This window comes from Nelumbo nucifera, chromosome 3 (assembly GCF_055504915.1).
Source record: "Nelumbo nucifera cultivar China Antique chromosome 3, China Antique-T2T, whole genome shotgun sequence".
NCBI classification, from domain to species: Eukaryota; Viridiplantae; Streptophyta; class Magnoliopsida; order Proteales; family Nelumbonaceae; genus Nelumbo; species Nelumbo nucifera.
In genome coordinates this window covers 8,594,357-8,620,613 of record NC_142651.1, presented here as the reverse complement: position 1 = coordinate 8,620,613, position 26,257 = coordinate 8,594,357, and the positions used below count along the sequence as shown (strand labels likewise).

General features: G+C 40.0%; 1 protein-coding gene and 1 long non-coding RNA gene across 3 annotated transcripts; one reads left to right on the top strand and one right to left on the bottom strand.

Annotated features, from left to right (window-relative positions):
- Positions 1-2,103: 2,103 nt before the first annotated feature.
- On the top strand, positions 2,104-16,359 carry TBL2 (trichome birefringence-like protein (DUF828)). Its single transcript, XM_010252869.3, has 5 exons — positions 2,104-3,313; positions 3,638-3,830; positions 3,939-4,129; positions 4,569-4,727; positions 15,641-16,359. The coding sequence occupies exons 1-5, from the start codon at positions 2,349-2,351 to the stop codon at positions 15,981-15,983; spliced, it is 1,851 nt and encodes a 616-aa protein (XP_010251171.1). The 5' UTR covers positions 2,104-2,348; the 3' UTR covers positions 15,984-16,359.
- Positions 16,360-21,253: 4,894 nt separating this feature from the next.
- On the bottom strand, positions 21,254-24,627 carry LOC104593150 (uncharacterized). 2 transcript variants are annotated; one of them, XR_016084186.1, is made up of 3 exons: positions 24,015-24,160; positions 22,321-23,942; positions 21,254-21,268 (listed from the first exon to the last, which is right to left on the bottom strand). It is a non-coding gene; the product is annotated as an uncharacterized LOC104593150 (long non-coding RNA). The 2 variants fall into 2 exon arrangements; XR_734541.3 differs by lacking the exon at positions 21,254-21,268 and having other exon boundaries at positions 22,436-23,942; positions 24,015-24,627.
- Between the last annotated feature and the right edge of the window lie 1,630 nt (positions 24,628-26,257).

The window sequence follows — 26,257 nt, the reverse complement described above, 5'->3', positions numbered from 1 at the left end:
GGCTGATATGGCATGACATGACCGAGCGGGCCGTGTCGCCCGTGGCCTGCGTGCCGACGCGACCCATATATATATTTTATATATAATATAATATATTAATATATATAATTTTATTTTATTATTGCATATATAAACAAATTGTATACATCAAAATTCATATAAAATAAAATTTTAAATCTTTTTTAATTTTTGTACATTTTTTATTAATTTATGTTAAAATTTTCATTAAAAATTTTAAAAAACTTGGCTTGGCCCGACTTGGCTTAAGGCTCAGCCTGCGACACGACATGGGCCTGTATGGGCTCCGGCCATGGGCCATGCTGGCCCAACACCCCAAAATATCTTAGGGGAGGGAAGAACGGCCTAATTCGACCCATGGGCTGACACAACATGACCTGCACTATTTATGGGCCGCATACAGGCACGACCCAATTTACACCTATACTCGGGGGAGGAAACACAGCCCATAGTGTGCGGTGCCCGCCCAATTTACGTCTAAACTTGGAGAGTTCAAGAACAAGTCGACAGAGACATTAGCACTGACCAATCACTTGTACAGGGAAAAAGGGGTAGATCTGCTTGCTGCGACGCTAATTCTTCTCAATTACCAAGGAGCATTGAATGACAAAATGGCTGCATTATATAATTGAAAATCTCTCCTATTTATCACATTCCAAAAACGTTCTAGTTCACATTTCCGCCCCACAACACATCCCCGCCGTTTATTAAGAGTATCTTTCGATGATAACATCATTAATTCTAGTACATTATCGGGAGATATTTCCAATACACAATGGGATGTGTTGTAGGGCATAAATATCGTGTCAAAACGTTCACCACACATCCAACCGTATATTGAGAATATGTCAACTGTGTATTAAAAACATCTTCCAATAATAAATATGGAAGGATATGCATGTGAGACGTTTTTGGGCACATTCTATGCGTAGATGTGAATTCATCGTTTATGGGCCCTTCAATTTATTATATGAAAATTCGGATTTCAAATTTTTATTTTTATTTTTCTGCAAAGACTTTAATTAGTTAAGAAGTAGGTATTTAAATTAAAATTTTGGATATTTAAATAAAATAGGATACATCCATATAACTAATGTCTCTGATCCAGATATAAATGATACGATACCGATAGACGAAACTATTGGATGTCAGATCTGGACATGAATGATACGAATACGATACCGATAGTGGAAACTATTGGAATTGGATAGGAGAGTGGAGCTGTGGAGACTTCCCAAACCCTCAGAAATCGGATTTGGTCCTCACAATCACAAGACACAACCAACCCTTTCAAGTTTCAAGTTTTAACCAAGTTGAAAACTAGACTCGTGTTCTGAATTCTGAAATGTGTCGGCATCCTGATGAGAATTCTTCAGCAATCAGCACCGAGTGCCTGTCGCACGCCACAACCTTAGTTCGTTTCACTCAGTTGACAGTTAATCCAACCACTATCATTCCAACCGAATGACCAAACTATCCCTTCCTCCTCCTGCAATGAGTTCATTTCCGACCATCCTTACATCGCAAATGACCAATATACCCCTATCCTCTAACTGGGGTCTGGGGAGGAACGATTCTATATGCTAATTGCTATACATCACATCACATCACATCACATGATTCACATCCCAGGTAGGAAAAAACTTGGGTTTGGCTGTTTGATCATGGTCTCCTGGTTCGGCGGACCAGATTGAATCTTATTCGGAACGGTAGACATAGATATGCTGTGTTGATTTACTGTATGTATTATTCCTGCAATTTTGGTGCCAGGAGTCATGACTCATGAGTGTCTCCACTCTCCAGGGGCCAGGGCTCCAGGGCACGGGTGCGTTTTGTCGTCCATTTCCAAAAGAAAAATGATCACGGATCGCTTGACGGTCTTCCTGACCTGAGACTTAGAGGATTGGTACATGTAAATCCGATGGAACCCAAGGGTATATTTGTCTCCAACTACGTCATGTCCTGAATCATTTAAAATCAATTATTATTTCTTCTATTAATTGATACGGGTGTTTCCGTAATTTCGTTTGATTTACAGTTCCCTCCTTTTGGGCTTCCTGCTTGGCTGGCTTCTCTGATCTCTATATTCTCTTCGACGGAGAAACTTTTTAAAGAACTTCTACTTGCTTCTTCTCACTCACCATTGCCTCTTTGTTGTTGTTCTTTGGGATACTGCACTGCACTGCACTGGAATTTCTTCTGTTCTTCCGAAAATAGGAGAAAACTCTATCTGCTTCTCTCTCTCTCTATTCTTTGTTAGTCTAGTGGGATTTCACTTTACTCTCATAGTCTCATTGCTGTTGTTTTGGGGGTTATGATTTTCCTCAGTTATGGATTTGAAAAAGCTTGTATTTTCGGAGCAGTTTTCTCATGCTATCTCTTCACGGAGAAAGATAATTTTTGGTTTTGGTTTGGGTATAGGGGTTTCACTCTTTGTTCTTTCGATTATTTTGCTCAGCAACCCATTTATTAAGGGTTCTCTGTTCAACCCAATGTTTCAAGGGTTTAACAGCATTACGGGTAATTCTTCTCTTGTTTCGTGGCCATTCTCGTTTTCAAACGTTCCTACTCTTTCTTCTTCTTCTTCTTCTTCTTCTTCTTCAGGCATCCGAAACTCCACTGATGTATTGCAGACGGGTGGAGAGGAAATCTATAAAATGAATGCCTCAGAGAAATCGAACAATGCAAACGTTTTGGGCTCCAGCAGGGTCGAAGTGTTTATAGACAAAACCCGCGAGAGGAATTCCTCCGAGAGTGAGAAAAACGAATGCTTTTTTCACGAACAAGGAAGGATTGATGACAGAATCCATCACTGTAATTTGTCAATGAAAGATAACACTGCAACCTTTTTCGGTGCAGAAGAAGCGATTGTGAATGAGAAACGTGAAGGAAACACCGCTGAGGGACATGCCTATGAAAGCTTGGTTGGCAAATCTAAAGGGAAAGATATGGTTACTAATGAGACCAGTATCGTTAATGATTCAAACAACCGCGAGAACGTGAAGTCCCTTGGTGGAGAAAAAATGGTGTCGGCGAGATTTCAAGAAACAAATTTGCCTGTGACCGATAGCGACAAGAGCTCCTACAATGATTCTGGACTTGTAAAGAGGGTCGACAGTTCTTTTGATAATTGTGATATTTTTGACGGCAAATGGGTGAGAGATGATGGAAAACCATATTATCCCGCTGGTTCTTGTCCTTATATTGATAGGGATTTCGACTGTCACCTCAACGGAAGGCCGGATGATGCTTTCTTAAGATGGAGATGGCAACCAAATAGGTGTGACATTCCCAGGTGAGATCTCACTCTGAATTTCTTTTTCTTGGATATTACAGAGTCCATTAAATATTTCTAGATTATTTTCGATTGGAACTCGAGAAAAGGAATTCTAGATTATGAATATTAGATCCAGTAAAATGATGTACATTAGAGAAGTGAAGTGAAGGGACAACACTAGAGAAGCGAATTCAATGGACTATGTTAGATCTTTGAACTCTGTTAGTGGCAATAAGTAACTTTTCATCCATTTATGGAACATTTTCTCCAATTGCATTACTACTATTCTCTTCACCTACAAAAGCTAAACTTGCTTGGCGTACTGATATAGCTATTCAACAGCTTGAACGCAACTGATTTTCTGGAGAGAATGAGAGGGAAGAGGCTGGTTTTTGTGGGGGACTCGTTGAATCGGAATATGTGGGAGTCTCTGGTATGTATCCTTCGGCATGGTCTCCCAGACAAAAGCAGAGTGCTCGAGATTTCAGGGAGAAAAGAATTCAAAACAAAAGGCTTTTATGCGTTCAGATATGAGGCAAGTTTTCCAGGTTTTTACTTTCTTATGGTAGGAATATTTGTTTTTAAGCTTCTTTCTGTTTGTATTTCTAATTAGCATCTTTATGTATGGATTTCTATTTTATAGGACTACAACTGTTCCTTGGATTTTGTGAGCTGTCCATTTCTTGTCAGGGAATCATCGAATAAGAGGAAAAATGGATCAATTGAGACTCTAAGACTGGATTTGATGGATACGACAACATCACTGTATCGTGAAGCTGATATTGTAGTCTTCAATACAGGCCATTGGTGGACTCATGAGAAAACCTCTCGAGGGTAACTATTGTTATATATTCGTTCCCTTTTATTGGAGACCGGATTTGCTCCTCAAACCAACCTTACAATATATTCAGCCGTGAATTGGGAATATCTCCCATACATGTATTTTGTCATTCATGGGGAGATGTTCCCAATACATGGCTGCAATATGGTGTGGGCAGCGCTCTGTGAGGAGCAAATCTGAATTCCTTTTATGAGGCTGCAGATTGCACGTAGAAATCAAGCTAAAATTTCAGTAAATGACTAATGGCCTGAGTCTGAAAGCTGGAAAAGGAAAAGAAAAAATTGACAACTGTTGTAAAATTTAACTTCTTTAGTCAGTTATTAACTTATTACCCAAAAAGAAAAGGAGGAAGAGCTTCAGAGTTCATCTTTATTTGTTATCCAGAATATTAAGTCCTATAGTTTATAATCCTTTCTTCTGTGGTTTGTACAGGGAAGACTATTACCAAGAAGGTAACTACGTGCACCCAAAACTCAAGGTCATGGAAGCATACAAGAAGGCACTCACCACTTGGGCAAGATGGGTCGACAAGAATATCAATGCCAGCAGAACTCAGGTCTTCTTCAGAGGATATTCAGTAACCCATTTCAAGTAAGATACTGGATTTTCTTCCCTTTTGTTTTTTATCTTTACTCCAGCAGTTTTTGTTTATTATCTTTATCTCACCTCACGTGGCTCTAAGTGGGCAGGATAAATATCCAATTAGTATTGACATGTGGTCTCTTTTTTTGAGCAAAAAGTAACTGAGATTATATTAAAAAGGGAGGTACATGGGAAGTTATATATCAAAAGCAAAACAAAGAAAAAAGATTACAAAGGCAGAGCACTGTTACTTGCAAGGTCCCAACCAGCTGGTTGGTAAGGTCTCCTGCTGGTTGTAGCAGAGACTTGGGATCAAATCCTGCCTGCACCTGGGTTGGGGGATGGGCTACCCCTGTTGTGTAGCCCTTCAAATGAAAGAGCACTGTCACTAAATAAACAATCTCTATGAGCACCAGATTTAACTAACCCGTCTGCTACAATGTTCAATTCCCTGGGAATCCAGTTTAGCTTAACCTGCATTGAGTCCAATATGTCTCTAGCTTCTGCCAAAAAATGAGACAACTCCAAGGCCCGCTGTCTTCTTCTTTTAGCCATCTTATTGTATTAGCTGAATCACCCTCAATAGCTAGAGAGGAAATTCCTAACATTTTAGCACAACGAAGACCTGTGAGGGCCACCACTATTTCTGCCTTTGTAGAGTTAGCAAAACCAATTGGGCCACTAAAAGCCCAACAAATATTCCCGTCTCTTTCCTGGATTATATCTCCAACCCCTGCTAGACCAGAAGATCCTTGAGCACTCCCATCATAGCTTAATCTCATCATCCTTTCCTCCCCAAGGTTCAAAAAATCGATACGATATGCCCCGTATTGGGCATATCGTATCGTATCTTTTGGGTCCCGAAACACCTGTTTATAGGTGTTTCAGGACCCCACCCTTTTTTAATAAAAAAACCCATTTTTAGCTCCCCCAAAACCAAAATTTGAAAAAAAAACTAAAAAAGAAAATGTATTTCTGTGTGTTTCTAAGAGAAGCCAGCAAATTGTCCTGAATTTACTAGCCATAGGTTGCAAAGGAAAATAATAGAGGAGATCAGATGTTCTACCATTCTAGCTTTATTCTCAAAAATCCTGTTGTTTCTTTCTTCCCACACACCCCACATAACAGCTTGAGCTACCAACCTCCAATACAGCTTGTCTCTTCTACCTAATCCTGTACCTTGCCATTGCCACATAAAACTCTACTACCTGCTTAGGAAACACCCACCTGAGACCAACCATTCTGAGAAAATGATACCAAATCTTCCTGGTTACAGGACAATGTAGAAGAAGATGTTCTGCTGATTCCCCATCATTTAGGCACAGAGGACAAGCATTCGGGGAAATGCACCACTTGCCTTTGAACTTTTTCTATAAGGTGTCACAAGTATTTATTTTCTTTAGGCAAGCCTCCCACACAAAGAAGGAAACTTTTAAAGGAATTTGGGAACACCACAGTTTCTTGAAAGGGAAACTAGAGTCATGTTCACTCGACACTAGAGCCTTGAAAAAGGAATTTGTAGAGAATTTTCCAGCAGGGTTAAGGGACCAAACTCTTTGATCAGGGGTATTTGGTGAAAGATAGACATCTCTAACGTAATGTAACAGGTTTCCAAGCTTGGCTATTTCTCTACTTCTCTCAGAGGTCGTCCTAGATTTAGGTTCCAATTAAAGCTGGAGGATGAAGGTGTAAGGCAAGAGGCAATTGTGGCTTCTTTGGATCGGGATAGGTTGAAGACACGAGGGAAAGCCCTAGCTAAGGGTCTATCTCCCCACCAAAGGTCAGTCCAGAATCTAATCTGATTTCTGTTTCCCACCATATATCTAATAAAAGAAAAGAATGAGTCGTAGGTTGAAGAAATACCTTTCTAGGGGCTGTTTGCTGTCACTCGGTTCAAGTGGACCTTACTATTCCATCCATTCGAGTTTCTCCCATACTTGCTGTTGCTGATGGAAGTCCAAGTGGTTCCCAACTCAATGGGGAATCTCCACAACCATTTCCCGAGTAAGGCATTCCTCTCTTTAATATGGCTAGTTCCTAAACCACCACCTTCCTTAGGCTTACAAACCTGATTCCACCTTACTAAATGACGAGACCTCTCGTTTCCACCATCCCACTAAATGACAAGGCTTACAAACCTCATTCCTTTGTTTTGCAAGTTGATTATTTTGATGTTTGAAATTGTTGGGATCCTTGGACTGGATTTGGATCTCAATTGGCCATCTCACCTACAAATGGAAAAAGGGAGTTTTGAAGCTTTGCTCAACTAGTGTGTGAAACTTGTTTTGGTAGAACTTGAGCCACTGGTTGGAACATAATCTTTTAGGACGTAGGTTGAATGTGATGTGGACGCTTTTATTGGGAAGAAATATCGCCGCCGGCAGCAACAGTAAAGGGTGCAAGATTTGTTGATTCTCATCTTATCTAATTCTAGCTAGATTTCTATCTTATTTGTTCAGTATTCTTATCTTATCTGTTTCTAGTAGTATGGATTAGTAGGGAGTCTTATCTGTTCAGTAGTATAGATTAGTAGGGAATCTTCCTAAAAGTAGGACTCTTATCTTCTTGTAATCTCCTATTTAAGGAGCTGATGATATTCAATAAAGGCATCAAAATTTTCAGTCAAGAAGGAACAAATGAGAGTTGGTGATCTCTTGGACAAATCACCATTAGGGCGCCAAGATAGGTTCCTCAAGAAAATGGAGGAACAAGGGGAAACAGAAGGTTTTCCCCATGGACCGACCCGTGACGAGATCCTATTCGCGGGCCCTTAGCAATCTGGTATCAGAGCAAGGCGTCATGGGTGACCTGGAGCAGTTGACGTCCAGGGTGCATGAACTGGAGCACAAGTTCGTGGAGAACAGGGAGTTCCCTTCTTACAATGACGCTGGAGATCCCTTGGGGTGGCTTTACTGATGTGAGCAGTTCTTCCACAACCAACGGACAGAGGACAGAGACAAGGTAAGCCTAGCCGCATTCCACTTGACGGAGGAGGCGCAACTCTGGTTCTATCGATTGGAACAGGAGGAACCCAGGCTCAGTTGGACCCAATTCAAATCCTATTGCCTTCTCAGGTTTGGGCCCCCATTAACAAGCACCCATTAGGCGAACTGATCAACCTCAAACAGACGGGAACGGTGGCTGAATATCAGCACCAGTTCCAAACCCTCCTTGCCAGAGCAGCATCGGTACAGCCAGACCAGCAGGTAGACATGTTCATCGTAGGGTTAGCAGAACCTTTAAGGGTGGATGTGGAGATGCAAAATCCCCCCAACCTGGTTACGGCCATGAATCTAGCTCGCGCTTTTGAACGCAAGCTGCAACTCAGCCACAAAACTTTCAGTATAGGGCGGCCGCCAACAACATGGGCATCCCCGAAAACACCCGGAATGGCCCCATCTTTTGCAGCCAACCGAGAACAGAAGCCTCATACGAGCAACGTTCCGAGGTCGGCATCCAGTGTGGGAAGCAGCGTGGTAGAACGCCGGGCGAGGGGACAGTGTTTCAACTGTGACGATCTTTATTCGGCGGGACATAGGTGCAAGAGACTTTTTTGCCTCTTGGTGGATGAACAAGAGGAAGACGAGGATGAACCCTCATCGTTTGAACCCGAGATTTCTCTCCACGCAATCACAGGAATAAAAACCTCTCAGATTATGCAGTTGCAGGCACGAGTTGCGGGAAGACCAGTACGGATCCTCATTGATTCGGGAAGCACACACAATTTTGTAAGTGAGCAAGCTGCCCTTCAGTTGGAGCTGCCAATGGAAATCAGACCAAGATTGCAAGTAGCCGTAGCAAACGGTGAAAGAGTTCATAGTCCGGGAATCTGTAAGGACGTCCAAATACAAGTCGAATCTGAATCCTTCTTTGCTGATTTGTTTGTGCTATCCTTGGATGGATTTGATATAGTTCTTGGGGTAAAATGGTTGATCACCCTAGGCCCAATCCTATGGGATTTCAGCGCCCTAATGATGACATTCCGCTTGAATGGGAAGCAAGTTACTTGGCAGGGTAAAGGCAAAAAAACCACAGGTTCATGCGCTCCAAGGCGAAACGACACATGCAACGACTATGGAAAGGCTCCTCGCCGATTTTTCAGATGTGGTTCAAGAACCCAAGGGACTTCCTCCTTCCTGAGCTTGCGATCACCGGATCCCTCCGGTGACGGGTTCAGAACCAGTCGTCGTCTGACCCTATCGCTACCCACATCTGCAGAAAGACGAGATAGAGAAGCAATGTGCTGAAATGATGAAACAGGGGATCATCTGCCTTAGCCGTTCTCCCTTCTCCTCGCTAGTCCTGTTGGTGGCAAAGCGGGATGGTACTTGGAGATTTTGTGTTGACTACAGAGAGCTCAATAACCGGATTGTCAAGGATAAATTCCCTATTCCCATTGTGGACGAGTTGTTGGAAGAACTTCATGGTGCCCAGTACTTCTCCAAATTAGATCTCATGTCGGGATACTTTCAGGTCCAAATGGCTTCCGGAGACGTTGAGAAAATTGCCTTCAGAACTCATCATGGCCACTTTGAGTTTTTAGTTATGCTGTTCGGTCTCACAAACGCCCCATCCACATTCCAGTCCTTAATGAATGAGGTATTTCAGTCCCACCTTCACAAATTTGTTTTAGTGTTCTTTGACGACATTTTAGTTTACAGTAAATCATGGATAGAACATGTGCATCATCTGAGGACTGTTTTTGAGCTCCTGCACCAACACAAGCTCTTCCTTAAACGGTCCAAGTGCTCTTTTGGGGAGCGCCAGGTTCTTTACTTGGGTCATGTCATCAACGGGCAAGGTGTAACGGTGGACAGTTCCAAAATTCAGGCAATCAAGGAATGGCCCAAGCCCCAATCCGCCAAGGCTCTCCGCGGGTTCCTCGGTTTGACAGGATATTACCGCAAGTTTGTACAGAATTATGGCCTGTTGGCTGCTCCATTAACCAACCTGCTAAAGAAGAATGCCTTTCATTGGGACGACGCAGCCGATGTGGCTTTTGCAAATTTACGAAATGCCCTCTCCACTCCAGTTCTGCAATTACCGAACTTTGATCTCGAATTTACAATTGAGTGCGATTCATCCGGAATAGGGATTGGATCCGTATTACAGCAACAAGGACACCCGATTGCCTTCTTCAGCCGTAAACTTGCTGACCGTCATTTAAAATTACCTGCCTATGAACGCGAATTGATTGGATTAGCTAGAGCAGTCCAACAATGGAGACCGTACTTGTGGGGAAGGTCATTCGTCGTCAAAACTGATCACTATAGCCTCAAGTACTTGTTGGAGCAGCGACTTACCACTTCTCCTCAACAACATTGGGTTAGCAAGCTGCTTGGTTTTGATTTCCGAGTAGACTACAAAGCGGGATCCTTAAATCGCGCCGCGCATGCATTGTCTAGGCGCGACGAGGACACTATGCTTCTTTGTGGGATCTCCCATCCTCGAGTCACCTTGTTAGACGACATCAAGAAGGTGATGCCACACTCACCAGAGTGGACGACCCTTGTTTAGAAAATTCAGTTTGGAGCCGCCGACTCCAATTGGTCCCTTCATGACGGGCTTGTGATGTATAAAGGTCGGGTACATCTTCCAGTAGATTCCTGTTTAATTTCCTCCATCATCTCCAGTATTCATAACTCCACCCATGAAGGCATTCAAAAGACACTGCATCGCGTCCAAGCTGATTTCCATTGGCAAGGTATGAAGGCTTCTATTAGGGACTTTATTCAAAACTGCTCCACTTGTCAACAACACAAATGGGAAAACCTGCACCCGGCTGGCCTTCTCCAGCCCCTTTCGATTCCAGCACAAATATGGGCTGATATCTCCATGGATTTCATAGAGGGACTACCCAAGGTTGGAGGAAAATAAGTTCTTTACGTGGTGGTGGATCGCTTCTCTAAGTATGCCCATTTCATCCCTCTGTCACATCTGTACAGTGCTACTTCCGTCGCCCACGTTTTTATTTACTCATGTTTTCCGTCTACATGGGTTACTGGAATCTATTGTCAGCAACAGGGACCCAGTTTTTACTAGTACCTTCTGGAAGGAATTGTTTTGGTTACATGGTACCACCTTAGCTTTCTCTTCCGCATATCATCCTCAGTCGGACGGGCAAACGGAGGTAGTGAACCGAACGATCGAAATGTATCTCCGTTGTTTTGTTGGAGATCAACCGCGATGGTGGGTTGATTGGCTTCCTTGGGCCGAGTATTGTTATAACACTGCCTATCATTCTTCCCTAGGAATGACACCTTTCCGGGTCGTCTATGGCCGTGACCCTCCTCGTTTGTTATCCTATGAACCCGGTTCTACTCGTTTGGAGGAGATTGATCGTTCCCTATGAGAGCGCGATGCCCTTCTAGTTGAAGTTTCTCTTCGCTTACAACAGGCACAACTACGCATGAAGCATGCCTATGACCAACATCATCGGGAATTGTCATTTGAACCGGGACAGTTTGTTTGGTTGAAGCTTCAGCCCTACCGACAACGCTCCTTGGGTCACAGGGCTGCTCCTAAATTAGCTCCTAAATTTTATGGACCCTTTCAAGGTTTTGCGGCGGATTGGTACGGTTGCATACCAGCTGGAACTGCCAGAGCACAGTAGGATCCATGATGTTTTCCACATTTCCTTGCTCAAGCCGTTTAAGGGTATTCCTCCTAACAGAGTTCCCCCCTTACCACCCTTGAAAGAGGGCAAACTCATTCCCCAACCTCGGGCTCTTGTTTGCTCCAGAATCAATCGGGGTGTTCTTGATGTCCTGGTGGAATGGGCCTGCTTACCATCAGCCGAAGCTACTTGGATCCCTTTGACTGAGTTTCAAGACACATATCCTGGTTTCGAGCTTGAGGACAAGTTCTTAGTCCAGGAGGGGAGTAATGATGTGGACGCTTTTATTGGGAAGAAATATCGCCGCCGGCAGCAGCAATAAAGGGTGCAAGATTTGCTGATTCTCATCTTATCTAATTCTAGCTAGATTTCTATCTTATCTGTTCAGTATTCTTATCTTATTTGTTTCCAGTAGTATGGATTAGTAGGGAGTCTTATCTGTTCAGTGTTCTTATCTTATCTGTTCAGTAGTATAGATTAGTAGGGAGTCTTCCTAAAAGTAGGACTCTTATCTTCTTGTAATCTCCTATTTAAGGAGCTGATGATATTCAATAAAGGCATCGAAATTTTCAGTCAAGAAGGAACAGAGGAGAGTTGGTGATCTCTTGGACAAATCACCATTAGGGCGCCAAGATAGGTTCCTCAAGAAAAGGGAGGAACAAGGGAAAACAGGAGGTTTTCCCCGTGGACCGACCCGTGACGAGATCCTATTTGCGGGCCCTTAGCAGAATGAGGTAAAATGCCTCCATTTGGAACGAAGCCCCCCATCCCCTGTGGAAATGTAAATAAATAAACAGGATAAGGAAAAAGAAAGTAGTGTGCTGTTAATCCTGGATGGGCCCATGGGCCAGTGTCTCTCTACCATAACTTGTTGCTTAAATGTAGTTTATTATTATAAGAGGAACTTCAAGGAATTTATTCTTTTCCACGTGATAGCTGTAATCAAGTATATAACATTCATATATCTAAAATATTTTCTATATTACCTTGATATTTTGAAAGTATAGTTCTATTTATATGGCTATATCTAATCATAGGCAATTTGGTAAACAGCGGGGCACATATTCAGTACAGTGCATTGCTGATATTGAAAGAAAGGAAAAGATCACTTACTTTTGCTCTGAGAACAAAATATACTTTTGTTACATTTATTTTCATTATCTTGGTTCAATAATTCATAACAAAGAACAGATTGAGGAGACACCACCCATAGAATTAGAGCAAGATGGGTAAAAATGGAGGGGTGCATCTGGAGTCTTATATGATAGGCAAATACCACTTTGGCTAAAAGGAAAATTCTATGAGACAGTTGTAAGGCCAGATATGTTGTGTGGAGCAAAGTGTAGGTAGTTAAGAAACAGCATGTTCAAAAAATAAGTGCATTAGAAATGCAAATGGTTAGATGGATAAATGATAAGTCTAGAAAGGACAGAGTTAGAAATGAAGAAATACAAAGAAACCTAGAAGTAGTTCCAATAGGTGATGAAATGAGAGAAAGTAGATTGAGATGGTTTATCACAAGTATAAAAAACCATCTACAGCACATCATTGTCATCCAAACCTTCTTCCACTTATATGACGTTACTACATGAATCCTATTTCACCACTCTGTTCTGTTTAACCATATCCATTGTTAAAGATCATCTACAGCACCCTTTAGAAAAAGTGGTCTGTTACAGGTTGAAGGGGCTAGAAGAGCTAGGGGAAAACTAGAAAGGACTTGGGTGGAATTAATAAAAGTAATGATTTAGGTGCCCATAATTTAACAACGGAGAAGGCATTGAACAGAATGGAATAGCAAAACAGGCTTCCTGTAGCCAACCCTGTATGGTTGGGAGAAGGCTTAGATGACAATGACAATGATATTTGTTTTTGTGGTTATGCTGTTGAAATCTGCAAATTTACAATCTAAACCCCTTCCACTAGGCTCTGCTTTCTTTCATTAATTCTACTTTAAACACTTTCTTTCATTAATTCTTCCTTTTCTTCTCATGAATATGTTGATTTTCTATACTTTAATATGAAATTTATACTTTTCTTATGAAAATCATGAATAATTATTAAAGAAATGGTTATGGTACCTAGGGAACTACCCTAGGATCTATGTTTTTAACATAAAAACATCCACCGCCTAGGCGGGCGCCTAGGCGACTAGGCGACAAGGCGCCCCCCAGTCGCCTAGCCTTGCCTTGGCACCTTGAAAACTATGGTCTCTTTGCAGCTTCAAACAACAAAAGAATAAGTTTGGGATTTCGAGAGGGAATTCGGACAAGAAACGAGAAAGGAAGGAAGAAAGATGGGTTTGGGAGATCTTCAAATACGATTCAAAAGGAAAGAAAACTGTTTTGAGTACTGGTTCAGTGATCCCTGAAGGTGAGAAGTCATGAAGCGATCTTGCTGCAAGTGGAGCCCCTGATCTTTGCGATCGCATGGTGGGTGGCCCAAGTTAGCCTCAGAAGTAGAGGAAAATAAGGAGGCTGAAGCTTTATTAGCCCAGGAAATCGATTTTGACTCTAACAAGAAGTCTGTAAAGATTGTAGGGGAAGGATTGTAAGGAAGTAAGGGTTGGGTTGACGGAGGGGGAAAAGGAAGCTGCGAGAGGGATTTAAGGGGGAGGGGGGAAGAGTGTTGGAAGAAAGTAAGAGGACAGGTCGATTGATACTGCAGTTTTGCAGGGACTGCAACCAGCTAGAGAGAAAGGAGGATTATCTTAAGTTCGAAGAAGTGGTGATTGGTAGGTTTGAGGTAGATCTAGGATGAAGGAGGAAGATTGATGTGAAGGCTTTGGATGCTGCAATGGATGTGGTGACAAAGAAACCTTGGGGTTCAAGAAATTCCCAAATGATTCACATTACTAAAGTGTTCTCTCGACTGAAACTTGGGTTGGTAGGGGTAGGACCTACAAAGAATTTCAAAAAATGTGTACAAGAGAAGAAGTGTGGAGAAAGTTGGGACGATTGCTGTTGATGGAGGAGGGATTGAGGCTCAAACTCTTGTTAGTTTTGAACCTCAGGTGGGGGACGTTCAGCAGGATGAGGAGAATAATGGTGCAGAGTCCGATTCTGTCAAGGATGTGTTGGTTCCGAAATCTGACAAAAAGGTGGATAGGGCAAGAAGTTTGCCCAATGAAGAGATTGTGGAGAGATGTAGAAACTGGTAAGAAGCTTGGGCTATCTTTTTGGGGTGGGGAGGGGTTTGCTAGGAAAGCCTTTGAGGAGTTTGAGAGGAGAGAAGAGAGGCTGAAGAAAGTGGTTATTGGGGGAGGGGGAGAAACGTGGAATGAATAAGACAAAGGTCAGGAGGAAGGTCTTGAGGAGGAGGTTTGAGGAGAGGGCTAGTGGTGATCAGTGTTCGGTTCCAGAAAGGTGGAGGTGTGCGGGAGTCTTTTGAATCAGGGGCAAAAGGCTGTTTTTGTTGCCCTTTGTTTCGGTCTGTTGGTTTTTGGTTGTTGGAGGTCTAGTATGTTTGTTTTGTTTTTGATAGGTGTTTTGAGTGTCCAGTGTCTGTCTGTCTGTCTCTCTCTCTCGTGATTTCTTATCACCTTCGTATTGTGTTCTTTTTCTTTTAAAAATTTAAAGTTTATTTTCAAAAAAAAAAAAACCGACTTTTGTCAGTTTGTGGATTAGATATAAGAAAAACAAAACAATAGTGGTAGGATCAGTAAACAGCATACAAGGAAATCTTTTAGCATGGCCTAATGGGATCAACCGCCAAATTCAAAGTAAAAGTCTCAAATTCGTGGATTGTGCCGACCTCCCTCCTAAAATATTGAGTTGAAAAGAAAAAATGTAACCAGCAAAAAGACCACCTTCTGTGTGCTGGCAATATACTGATACAAACCATTGCATGTAACTTGGTTGCATATATGACAGTTTAGATTTCCATATGATGTTATAATTCAGAACATAGCAGAAACTGAAAGGTTTTACCAATGTGGCGCCTTTATACTTGTACCTTTTCCACAACACTGTTGGATTTTGACATGGATCACCATGATAGGAACCATAGTCCATGTAAAAATAGTCTTTTTCCATTGGATAGCTCTGCACATTTATACAGTTTGGATCAAGTATTTCTCGGCAAATATCGAGTCGAAGTCCTACAGAAAGTACCCCCTTATAACCACCACCTGTAGCAGCATGCTATTCTACCAAAGTTACAGAATTTATTTATTTTATGTCTCTGATGTGCTACTGGTGAAGAATGAATAAAGCAAAGAAAAAGAACAAGAGAAAGGATACTCTCTTTATTTCATTTTCATATTTGCACAATATGGCTGTTACTGAGTTGTTTTATCCGTTTGCAGAGGTGGCCAATGGAACTCAGGCGGGCAGTGTCACAAGGAAAGTGAGCCAATCTTTAACGAGACATACTTGGGAAAGTACCCTTCAAAAATGAGAGCTCTAGATCATGTGCTGCAACAAATGCACACTCCTGTGATATATCTGAACATCAGTAGGCTTACGGATTACAGAAAGGACGGGCATCCTTCTATTTATAGAAAGGTATACAAAACGGTAGAGGAACAGATTGCTGCTGAGAAATCTCAGGATTGCAGTCACTGGTGTTTGCCAGGTGTACCAGATACATGGAATGAATTACTCTATGCTTCTCTCTTAAAGGCAGATCGAGGATCATGGAAAACATGAAGAGCCATCTACAATGAATCCTATTGCATAATTTGTTATTTTTCTTGTTGGTTTACATATATCGAGCTGCGCTGTGTGTAATATTACGTCTCTAATTACTTCTCAAGCTTCTACATTGATCAAGAAGTGCGGTGCTGGGTGTGAGGTTTCTGGCTAGAGATGGATATGGCGAGTGGGGTGTTAGCCATAGATGTTCAGTTGAATCCTTTCATCTGTAAATTCTACACTTGAGTGATATCAACATGTGCTGAAGTTGTTTCATTATTACATTCTATCATCATGGTGAAAACTGTGTATTTGTCAAAACTAACAGTAATACTTGTGCGGAGTCGATAGTAATGTTAATCTGCTGTAGTCTGTAGTGGGTTGGAGTGACTAGTGAATTGGTATGATCTTCCAAATGAGACCCATTGAATGGTTAATAGTGGGGTTCTCATTTTCTGACAAGTTCATTAAAAAACGGTTTAGGGTTTTGCAATGTCAATTTAACGGGTGTTTGCTAATACGTATGATTTTATCTAACCTTCATGGGATAATGGTTTTTTCTTTTTAAGAAAAGATCTATAATGCTTTAAAGACATGATACTGCTCTTACACCCACCTCACAATACATACTTGTGTTTTTTATTCATTGGGAGATGTTTGTTCCCAATATACAGTGGGATATGATGAAAACACGCCCCGTTTTTTATTGATAGGGAGGAATGCACTTTGTGAGGAGCAAATTCCAATTTAATCAAACTCCCCTGAGACTTCTGATGAAAACACGCTTAATTGATTATCACTTTTATGATGGTTGATTAGTTATAAGTTTTTCGGATATCACTCTTTTTGGCATCATAGTTGATTTTTTTTTTCAATAGGGTAAATCCCTTCAACCTCCCCTGGGGTTTTCTATAGAGGTCTTAAACCTCTCCTCAATTTTGATTTGCCCTTAAATCTCCCTTGACTTGGGGATAGAGGGGCCTATACATCCCTTCTATTACTCTACGCTTAGAAATCTAACATCAACTGCTGATGTCATGGATTTAAATGCATTATAATATCAATTTTGCTCTTAACAAAAAAAAAAAAATCCTTTAAATCTTTAATAAAATAATCCCTTAAACCTCTCTTTACCCAAAAATGGGTTTATTTACATCATAAAAAATGAAATACTAAAACGAATTTACTTGTATCGACAGTTTAGGGCTAAAGCTGGAATTAACAAAAACTTACTAACTTGACAGAAAGAATATAGTATGGATATAATAGACATTTAATGTATTTGTCCACTTACAAGTAATCCCCAAGAGTGGAGAGGTTTAAGAACAAGTCAAAGTTGAGGAGAGGTTCAAGGCCTTTTCAAAAAAACTCAGAGGAGGTTTAAGGGACTTGGTACACTGAAACCGACGACTAGACACAAAATATGAAAAATTATGGAATGAATTGTTTCATGTTTGGCCCGAGATTTCAACATTTTAGAATTTCAGCCATATATTTGCCCGAATGTTGGTATTAATATTTAAAGTTTGAAACAATACAGAATCAGTCATTTATTGAAAACATTTGTAAAATAATTAAGATTGATTAAAAATTTCCGTCCGGCAAACCGAATTTGATTACACCGCATACATCAGTTGCCCAAATGGAGGAACTTCAATTATAATGGGCTTGGACTTTAGACCCATCCAACAAGAATCCAAATCTGTTCCTCACAAGGCACGCCTCACACTGACTTCACAGCATGTTTCAGCTGTATATTGGGAACATCTTCTTATGAGTAAAAATTTACAAATATGGAAACATTTCAGATACACGACAGAAACGTGCTGTGAGTGTGAGGTAAAGAAGAGAAGGACCAGTATTGTTAGGGCTGCAAATGGTATTGAAACAACACATTATTTAATTCATTTATTTGTAATATATATTATTTAAGCGTTCGGCCATGATATCAAATTGCAATTTGAATTCGATTCAAAATGATAAAACTCTCATGGATGAGATCCAATTTGTTTAAATTCAACTGAACCAATTGATGATGGCTCAGTTGATGGATCTTCGGCTGTTTATAGCCGAGACTCGGGATCAAATCCCGCAGCCACCAGGCTTTGGAGGGGTTGAAGGTATGGGGATGGGCTATCCTACTTGTATAACCTCAACAAGTAGGATAGCCCATTTTCAAGTATTATTCGACTATGATATAGAAAAGATAAGATATGGGAAAATTCTTTCTATATCATATCTTTTCTACATAGCTGGGAGTTAATTTAGACATTTAAAAATGTAAAAAAAAAATAGTAGTTTAAAACATAAACAAGTGAATGACTCTATAAGTACGATGAATTAGTAATGTTAAATTTATATTTATTAATATTTTAAATAATTATTAAAATTTCAAGAAATATTTTAATGTAGGCAAGTGGTTGTGGATAACCACTTTTGAATTTGTTTGCATTTTTTTTAGGAATTGATTGAAAATGGTGGTAGTGGGTTGTGGGTTTTAGTAGCAACTTCTTAGAAAATGCCACATGTCTAGTCTTCCAGAATGGTGGGGGGCCGTAGCCTACTAGTGGGTTGTGGGCTTTAGCACGAATTTCTCATAAATTGTCACGTGTCTAGCTTTTTAGAAAATGAGAAGCTCACTTGTTTGAATGGTGGGGGCTGTAGCCTAAAAACCATTCTTTAATATATATAAGCAGAGGCAAGAAGCCAATAAAAGACAGCTTTTGCTTCTCCGCCAAAAATGTTTTAAAATTATACCTAGGCGATGTTTGGCATCAATGCTTGAGAAAACGGTGCCATGTAGACGCCATATCAGAGAAAATGGTGCTTCAAACAACACCCTTTTGTTTGGTACCATTTTTTTAGAAAAAAACGTTGCTCTAGACCATGCCTTGGAAATCGGGAAAGTGTGGTTTGGAGCAACACCAAATTTAATATTTTCTGGGAAAACGGTGTATTGCTGCCAACAATGCAATGATGTGGCATTATCTTGGGCATTGAACAATATAGATCAATGTTGAAAATGTTGCTACCAACACTGGTACCAAACAATGAAACAAAACCAGTGTTGTTTTCTCAAAAAACACCTATGTGGCAGCACCGATTCCAAACAAAAAATAAACCGTGCTTACAACTCCACATGCCCAATACTGTTTTTCTAAGAAAATGGTGTGATGTTCCCAATACCGATGCCAAACACCTACATAAGGAGAAGCTACTGCTGACATGCCAAATGGTTTCAATTTGGCTTTTGGGTTTGGCTTCTTAAACGCAGAAAGCTCAAAAAGCCTGTTATAGAAGCTCCCCCCACCCCACAATGCGGCCTTACTATCGGATTCAATCAGTGCAAGCCCCATTCAAAGAGTCTTTATAGCCTTACATTGGGAATATCTCTCCATAAAATAAAGGTTAGAAGTATAGAGATGTTCCCAATGCAAGGCTGTAAAAGCTGTTCCAACACTGAGTTTGCACCGACTGAAACCAATATCACTTTAAACAAGTGGCAAGATTTTTGGGCCGAAATTTATTTGTAAAACCGGAGGTGGAGAAAGAAGTATCAATAGAACTCCTTTAGTCCTTTTAAGTTTAGGGATTTTTGGACTGCAATCCCCCTCAGAAATTAGATTTGCAGCCCCCCTATAAACCATGGTTTTTAAAACCGACCCGAAAACCGAACCAGTCAAGGGTCCGATCGTTCGAATTGAACGGTTGGCCCATCCTGACAAAAAAATAAAAAACAATCAAAACCATTTAAATGATTAACCACTCGGATCAGTGGTTTGCTGACCAAATCAATAGTTTTTGAAGAAATCCCGATTTTGGGGAAAATTGAAATCAGTCACTTGACTAATTCCCAATTTTTCCGGTCCAACTGTCTGATCTAGTCCAGTTTTAAAAACCATGCTATAAACCGTATCCTGCCCGTGAATTTGGCATCACAGGCAGGATTCAGTCCACCCCTAGTCTACTAATAGCTCACCTAGGGGTGGACTGAACGGTAAAAACCCCTCAGGTTTATGCATGTAACGATTCTGGGTGACTTTGACTTTTGACTCCTAAACTACGGACCAGTAGTCCCAATCTTACATTCTTCTATTATTTTGGGGTAAAAATAATAAATTATATAGGCCAAAGCTATTTTCTCAATTATTCGTCGTTGTCATCAATTTGGCATCATTTGGAACCCATTTTCATATACAACGACCTCCGCTAACCATGTCTTTTGATTGAATGATGACATTTGATAGTATTCTTACCTATCCTATACAAATCACAAATTAATGGCAAAAAAAAAAGGTAAATTACAAAAACCCCTTTTATTATAGGGTTATACTTTAATTTGTAACAATGGAAAGCGTTAAATTACTAAAATACCCTATTAAACTTACTCTATTTTCTTTTTCGTGTCATTCTCTGTTAAAACTTAAGTGACCCAAAATAACTTCAATCTCGCCGAAAAAGAAAACCAAATCTGACTACTTTCTTTACATTATATTTTGTTTTTTTTTTTCGGTAACAATTGATTTTCACTACAGTCTATTCTTCTTGTTCAAAGTCCAAGCCGAACTAACGTTGCTGAGAAAGCAAGTACCTAAGCTGAGCAAGCCTTAAAATAAATAAAAAAATAAAAGAACGGAGAAAAAGGAAAGAAATCTGAAATCAAATGTGAGCAATTTGAAGGAGGATTCACACCATTGCAACTATCGAATTTATCGATCGTTTCATTCTTTGAATTAAACTTGTATGGCTTTATTATTATTATTAATATTTATATTAAATAATAACAATAAATACCCTTCATCACCTCTTGCCAGATATCCATTGTGTATATTTTTCAAAATCCCCCCATTCAATAAAAATCTTCCCATCTATGATGAATATTTCTTACGGAGTTTTAATGGCGGAAACGTAGTGTTACAATCTGAGATAAGAAACGATCAATCTTTTATTTATTTTTTTTCTTTCTTTCTGAATTTATGCCTCCCCAAGACAAACTCCTGCTAGCCCAATTTCAATCGAGGAAAAATTATTCAAATGCAGATGTCAATGGAGCATTGTTCCTAGCAAATTGAGCCCACCTACGACCAAGATCCCATCTTAAATCAAATCTGTCGGTTAGGAATAGGATACTTTTAATCACGACTTTACAGTCTTTTTTTCCCATTGTTAATCAATTCTTGCCAGAAGGAATAGGCTGATTTTAATCGTCGGAGGAAAGTAAGAATTGCAGAACACCCAGATGCTAGGACCAGGCCATATGTGGACATGTTCGAAACAAACCAAACTGCGATTGATCGGAACTGCAGAACAGGTGAGAAAGTCAGAAGATTTCTTTTGTTTATCATCATATTCTCATTAATACTCTTTACAATGAGTATTGATCACAACTGAAGAATAGGTGGTGCAAGCACATAACCTCAAAAGATTTTCCTTTTTCTTTGCAATTCTAGAACTGAAGATTTGAAAAAAAAAAAAAGGACCAAAACGAAACAAGAAACTAAAAGGACCAGAAATTAGAAACGGAACATCACAATCATCTCTACATCTCTCCTCTCGTCTGTATTCTTTAAATCCATGACCCAGGTACACACATGCAAGAATCGTAACCAGTGGCTAGGGGTGTCAATTGGACTGGATTTGGTTCATTCCGATCCAGTCCAATGTGAGTCCATTATAAATGGACGAGGTCCAATCCGGTCCAATGAATATTTTGGATTATTTTGAATCGTTCCAATTCAATGTCTGAACCATTCAATCTGTTCAAATTCATTTTGATTTAAATTGATTACAACCCAAACCTGGTCTATTGACACCTATATTCTTATCTTATATCAATGGATCAGATTTGGCTTAATCCATCCCAGTCCAATATAAATTTATTATGAATGGACTAGGTCTAATCCAATCTAATAAATATTTTGGATCAGATTGATTCAATCCAATATGTCTTTTGTCCAATCCATCCAAATTAATTTTGAACTGAAAGGGGTCCAATCCAAAACCGATCCATTGACACCCTCACCAGGTATAGGGGTTCCTTGTCACTGACCCATATTACGGGGGGCCTTTATAATTTACCAAAAAACAAGGAGAAAAGAACAGAGAACCCCAAAACTCAAGAAAATATACGAAGTTGGAACGGAAGCAACCGAAAAGGAAGATATATGGGAATTGCAGAAAACTTAAGTTTGAGTTTGCACCATCGCAACACCACACTGGTTGACTGAACAGCTTCTCTGAATTTCTTGTTTTGTATGGTTTCTATATTGGATTTGCTTAATTGGTCGATGCCCTCGATGAAATTGCAACTTCCTAGTTCCTACTTTATACTACTGTCAAAAGAGTTGCTTACCTTAAAATTAAGTAATTAACTACGTCGTTGGCTGATCGGCTCGAAACATATGGCCATGGCCATCTTCTGCATGAAGCATGAATTCAAACAAAATACACTAGAGAGAGAGAGAGAATTAATTCTGCAACTTGGTGGCTACATTCATAATATGCTACTCGATTAACAGAGTACTGATTGGCACTTCATTGCCAATCAACTGAGTGCCAACCGAGTGATTAATTATTTCTCACACATCAATCACCATGTCTACCTGGAGTTTCTTACAAAAGCAAGAACGCCAATGCTTATTATTTCCCCATACTCTCTCTTGCAGGAAATACATTAACGATAACAAAAGGAAGAAATAAAACCAGAAAGACCCTTTCCGAGTCTTCTGAGCCTCTCTGTGACTTGCCGGTTTGCTATGCCCTTAGCCAAAAGCTGCAGCTGTTAGCTCTAGAAAACTTCATCATAATAAGCTTGCTGAGGTGGGTGCTTAAGATAAAGAAGGAATTAGACTGCAGGCAAGCTGATGGCCCAGCAGCATATACAAACTGATGATAGATTGGAGGAGGAGATATCTGAATGCCTCTCTCTCTCTCTATATATATCTCTCTCTCTCTCTCCATACTTTATTTATCTTCCTTTTCAAGACCCATGTGTAGATTCCTGCCAAAATAGTTTCATAGCTTCCCAGAAGCCAATAAACACGCAGGCCACCCTCTCCCCAATGGGATGAACCATCCAACAACAGCAACTTTGAGAAGTTGGATTCTGGTTGTGGTGTTTAAATAGCTGATGAATGTGTCAGCTGGGTACTGGAGATGAGAAGGAAAATCAGCTTTAAAAAAAAATGTCAATATCCCCATGATGCCCTTCATCTTGCTACTCTAGACGGCACCCTAGAAAAAAAAAAAGGTTTGATATCTTGAATAAAGCAGATAATTTAAAATTGTTTTCCACACATTGAGATTCCATGTCCATGCTGGATCATAGTTGGCGACTGAAAAGAAGACCTCAACTCTAGCTCCATCTCAGATTTCCATTTACCAACGATTTGCTGGAATCAAGTAAACCTAGGAAGACCTTAACTTCAAGCTCAAGATTAAGACAATCATGATCATGGCCTCAACTTGCGTGAGCATCCACTTGACAAGTCCAGAACTTTAGAAATTTTATTTCAGTACAAAGTTTGTACTCAACTAGGGTACTATTGTCAATGCAAAAGAGAACCAAATGGTGGTGGTGCAGAGACAACTTTTCTCCTGGTGCATGACTAACTTTTTGGGTTTTGGAAGTCGTCTTTCCTTTCAGCCTTGCCCTTGCATCAGTGGATCCACTAACTCATCCTTATCAACAACATTTCTCTACTCCACACTCTTCTTAATTCTCCACTAATCCCATATGCTGACGCATTCCCATTTCCCTCTCGCTTTGCTGAACCGTCCAAGGCACATCGATCGGCTTAGGCCCACTGCCGCTTCAAGATTTCTCTGGAGTCTGGATGCTATTGAAATCCAGTTCTACGCTAACTGGCCTGGTTCGTCGATCCAAGCCAAGCCCAATGGTGCAACCAAGCTCATAAAGACATAAGCCCCTCCACATACATAATTTCTTCCTCTTGAAGCTTCCATGGGGCATTTCTGCAAACAGAAAAAAGGAATTCAAATAGAAGAAGAAGAAAAAAATAAACAAAAGAAAGAAAAGCGTCTCACCAAGTAACCAGCCATGTGGCTGGCCATTTGCACTAAAGTGGGGATGCTAGTTTATGACTTCATGGTTTTTTTTTAATTCTAAACGAGACTGCTCTTTCTACTTTCCTTCTTCACTTCTTCTCTACAAACGAATGGCAGTGGTCTCCTCCTCAGAAATGCACCCAATTATAACAACTGGACTATCCACTCATGTGTTACTTTTCTTGCTTTCTTCAGTGGGAACAAACAAACAAATGCCCATCACTTCTATGTTTCCTGAGGGAATCCCACTTCGCCTCAATTGTTTATTAGTTTCTTTCTTTCTTTTTTTTTTATCCTCCAGCTCCTGGTGTGGTGTTGACACCAACGCTATTAAATGATAGTGAAAAAGACTACAATTATTGCTAACAACACAAGATAGTATAGACAGCTGCATGCCCATAATACTCTAGCTAGCTTCCCATTTGAATTCCTTATTTTTAGAGATAGATAGCTGATGAGTTGATTCAATTACCATCAATTCGTCTTTGACATGATCATCATCAGTACCTTTTGTTAATAATATCCTCTACAAACTACAAATCTCTTCTCAGAATTCAGATTTGTGTTACTTGTACACTGTACCTCCAATATATTGGACCCATCCTTTCTTGCAAGCTTTTAGTAGAAACAATAATAAGATTTGGTTAGAAATCACAAGCAGAGAGAAAGATTGAACAGGGAGCATCGATTCCCAATATAGAAAGACGACCTCTTTTCTTTTCACGATAATGCATCAGGTAGTGCGGTTTAAAAAATTCAAAGAGCAGCGAATCATGAATTAATCTTGCTAAATATCCAGAGATTCGCCTTAAGTTGAAGATAAAACCAACTGCAAGAATACTTTAAGAAGAAGGTCCATCACCACCTTTTTTTATTTCAAGTTTGGATTATTCCAATAGAGTTGTCAAAAATCAAAATAAAGTCTTATGTTGTTGTGAAACTCAGCTGGCTCGGTGCTTCTTTTGGTTTAATTAAGTCGAACTAAAATTTTAATTCATGCCATCCACTCAAAATCTATAAGTAAGATCTTGGTCAAAAAGCTTGAAGTTCCTCTAACCCCTTCAGCTCACAGTGACCACTACAACTTTCTTTCTTTTCTTAGAAAACAACAAAATCACACTAACTTGGTGAAAGAAGTGATAGCAATGATTTTGGCTGATGTGAGTACCAAATAGTTTTTACATTTTAACAATATCTTAATTAGAGTTGCAACTTTGAGTTGGGAAAGGGATTGGGTTAGGCTTCCTGATATGAAGTTGACTAGATTTGCAATTATGTCTTGTAAAACATTTCCCGAGGCTGCATTGGATGCCACTCCCAATGGAATGCTAATACATCAGAAATAAAAAATCAATTCATGTGATGCCTTGAACTTATTGGGAAATACTGGTATGTTGGCATCACTCTAATTTGCATTTGCAATTATATATATTCTTGTATATTATACTTCGATTTATGAATTCATGTGGGGGGAGGGGGGTGGGAGAAATGATAGGGAAAGGGGAGAAATGATAGGGAAAGGTGGTTTATTGTAAGTCTAAGTCATGTATAACCAATCATGGTTTTCAAAATCGGACCGGATTGGATGGTCAGACTGAAAAAATCAGGAATCAGTCACTTGATTGATTCCGTTTTTCAGCAAACCACTGAACCGGTTGGTGAATCGTTCGAACCGTTTTGACTATTTTTTAATTTTTTTTAAAAGGGGCTAGCCGTTCGGGTTGAACTGTTCAAACCGATAACCGGACTCTTGACCGGTTCAGTTTTAAAAACCATCTAACCAACATACATTTATACATGCATTTGTAATTTTGGTAATGGTAAGACTGAGGGATTTGGGTTAGAGTTAGGCTTGAAACTTGGGCTAGGGTTTAAGATTGAGGTTTTGACACATGGGGTTAGACTAAGGTTGAACTCAACCCAAGGCAACCCATCTTGAGTCAATGCAGTAGTGCACCCTATTTGCAGTTTATGCTTCATGTATCAACATGCATGTTACTATGCCTTTGGTTCATGCAGTATTTAAATTATATTTCGACCTCAAAAGAGTGCATTGTAATCACTTTCAATAAGTACTTAATAAATATTCTGACAATTATATTAAAAAAAAAGGTAATTTTTAATCTTTTTCAAGGATAGACTGGGGATATCTATTTTAAGGGATAGGCGACAAAAAAATTTGTAAATGGTTACTCAGTGTGCTCCCCACAGCATTGTATGAC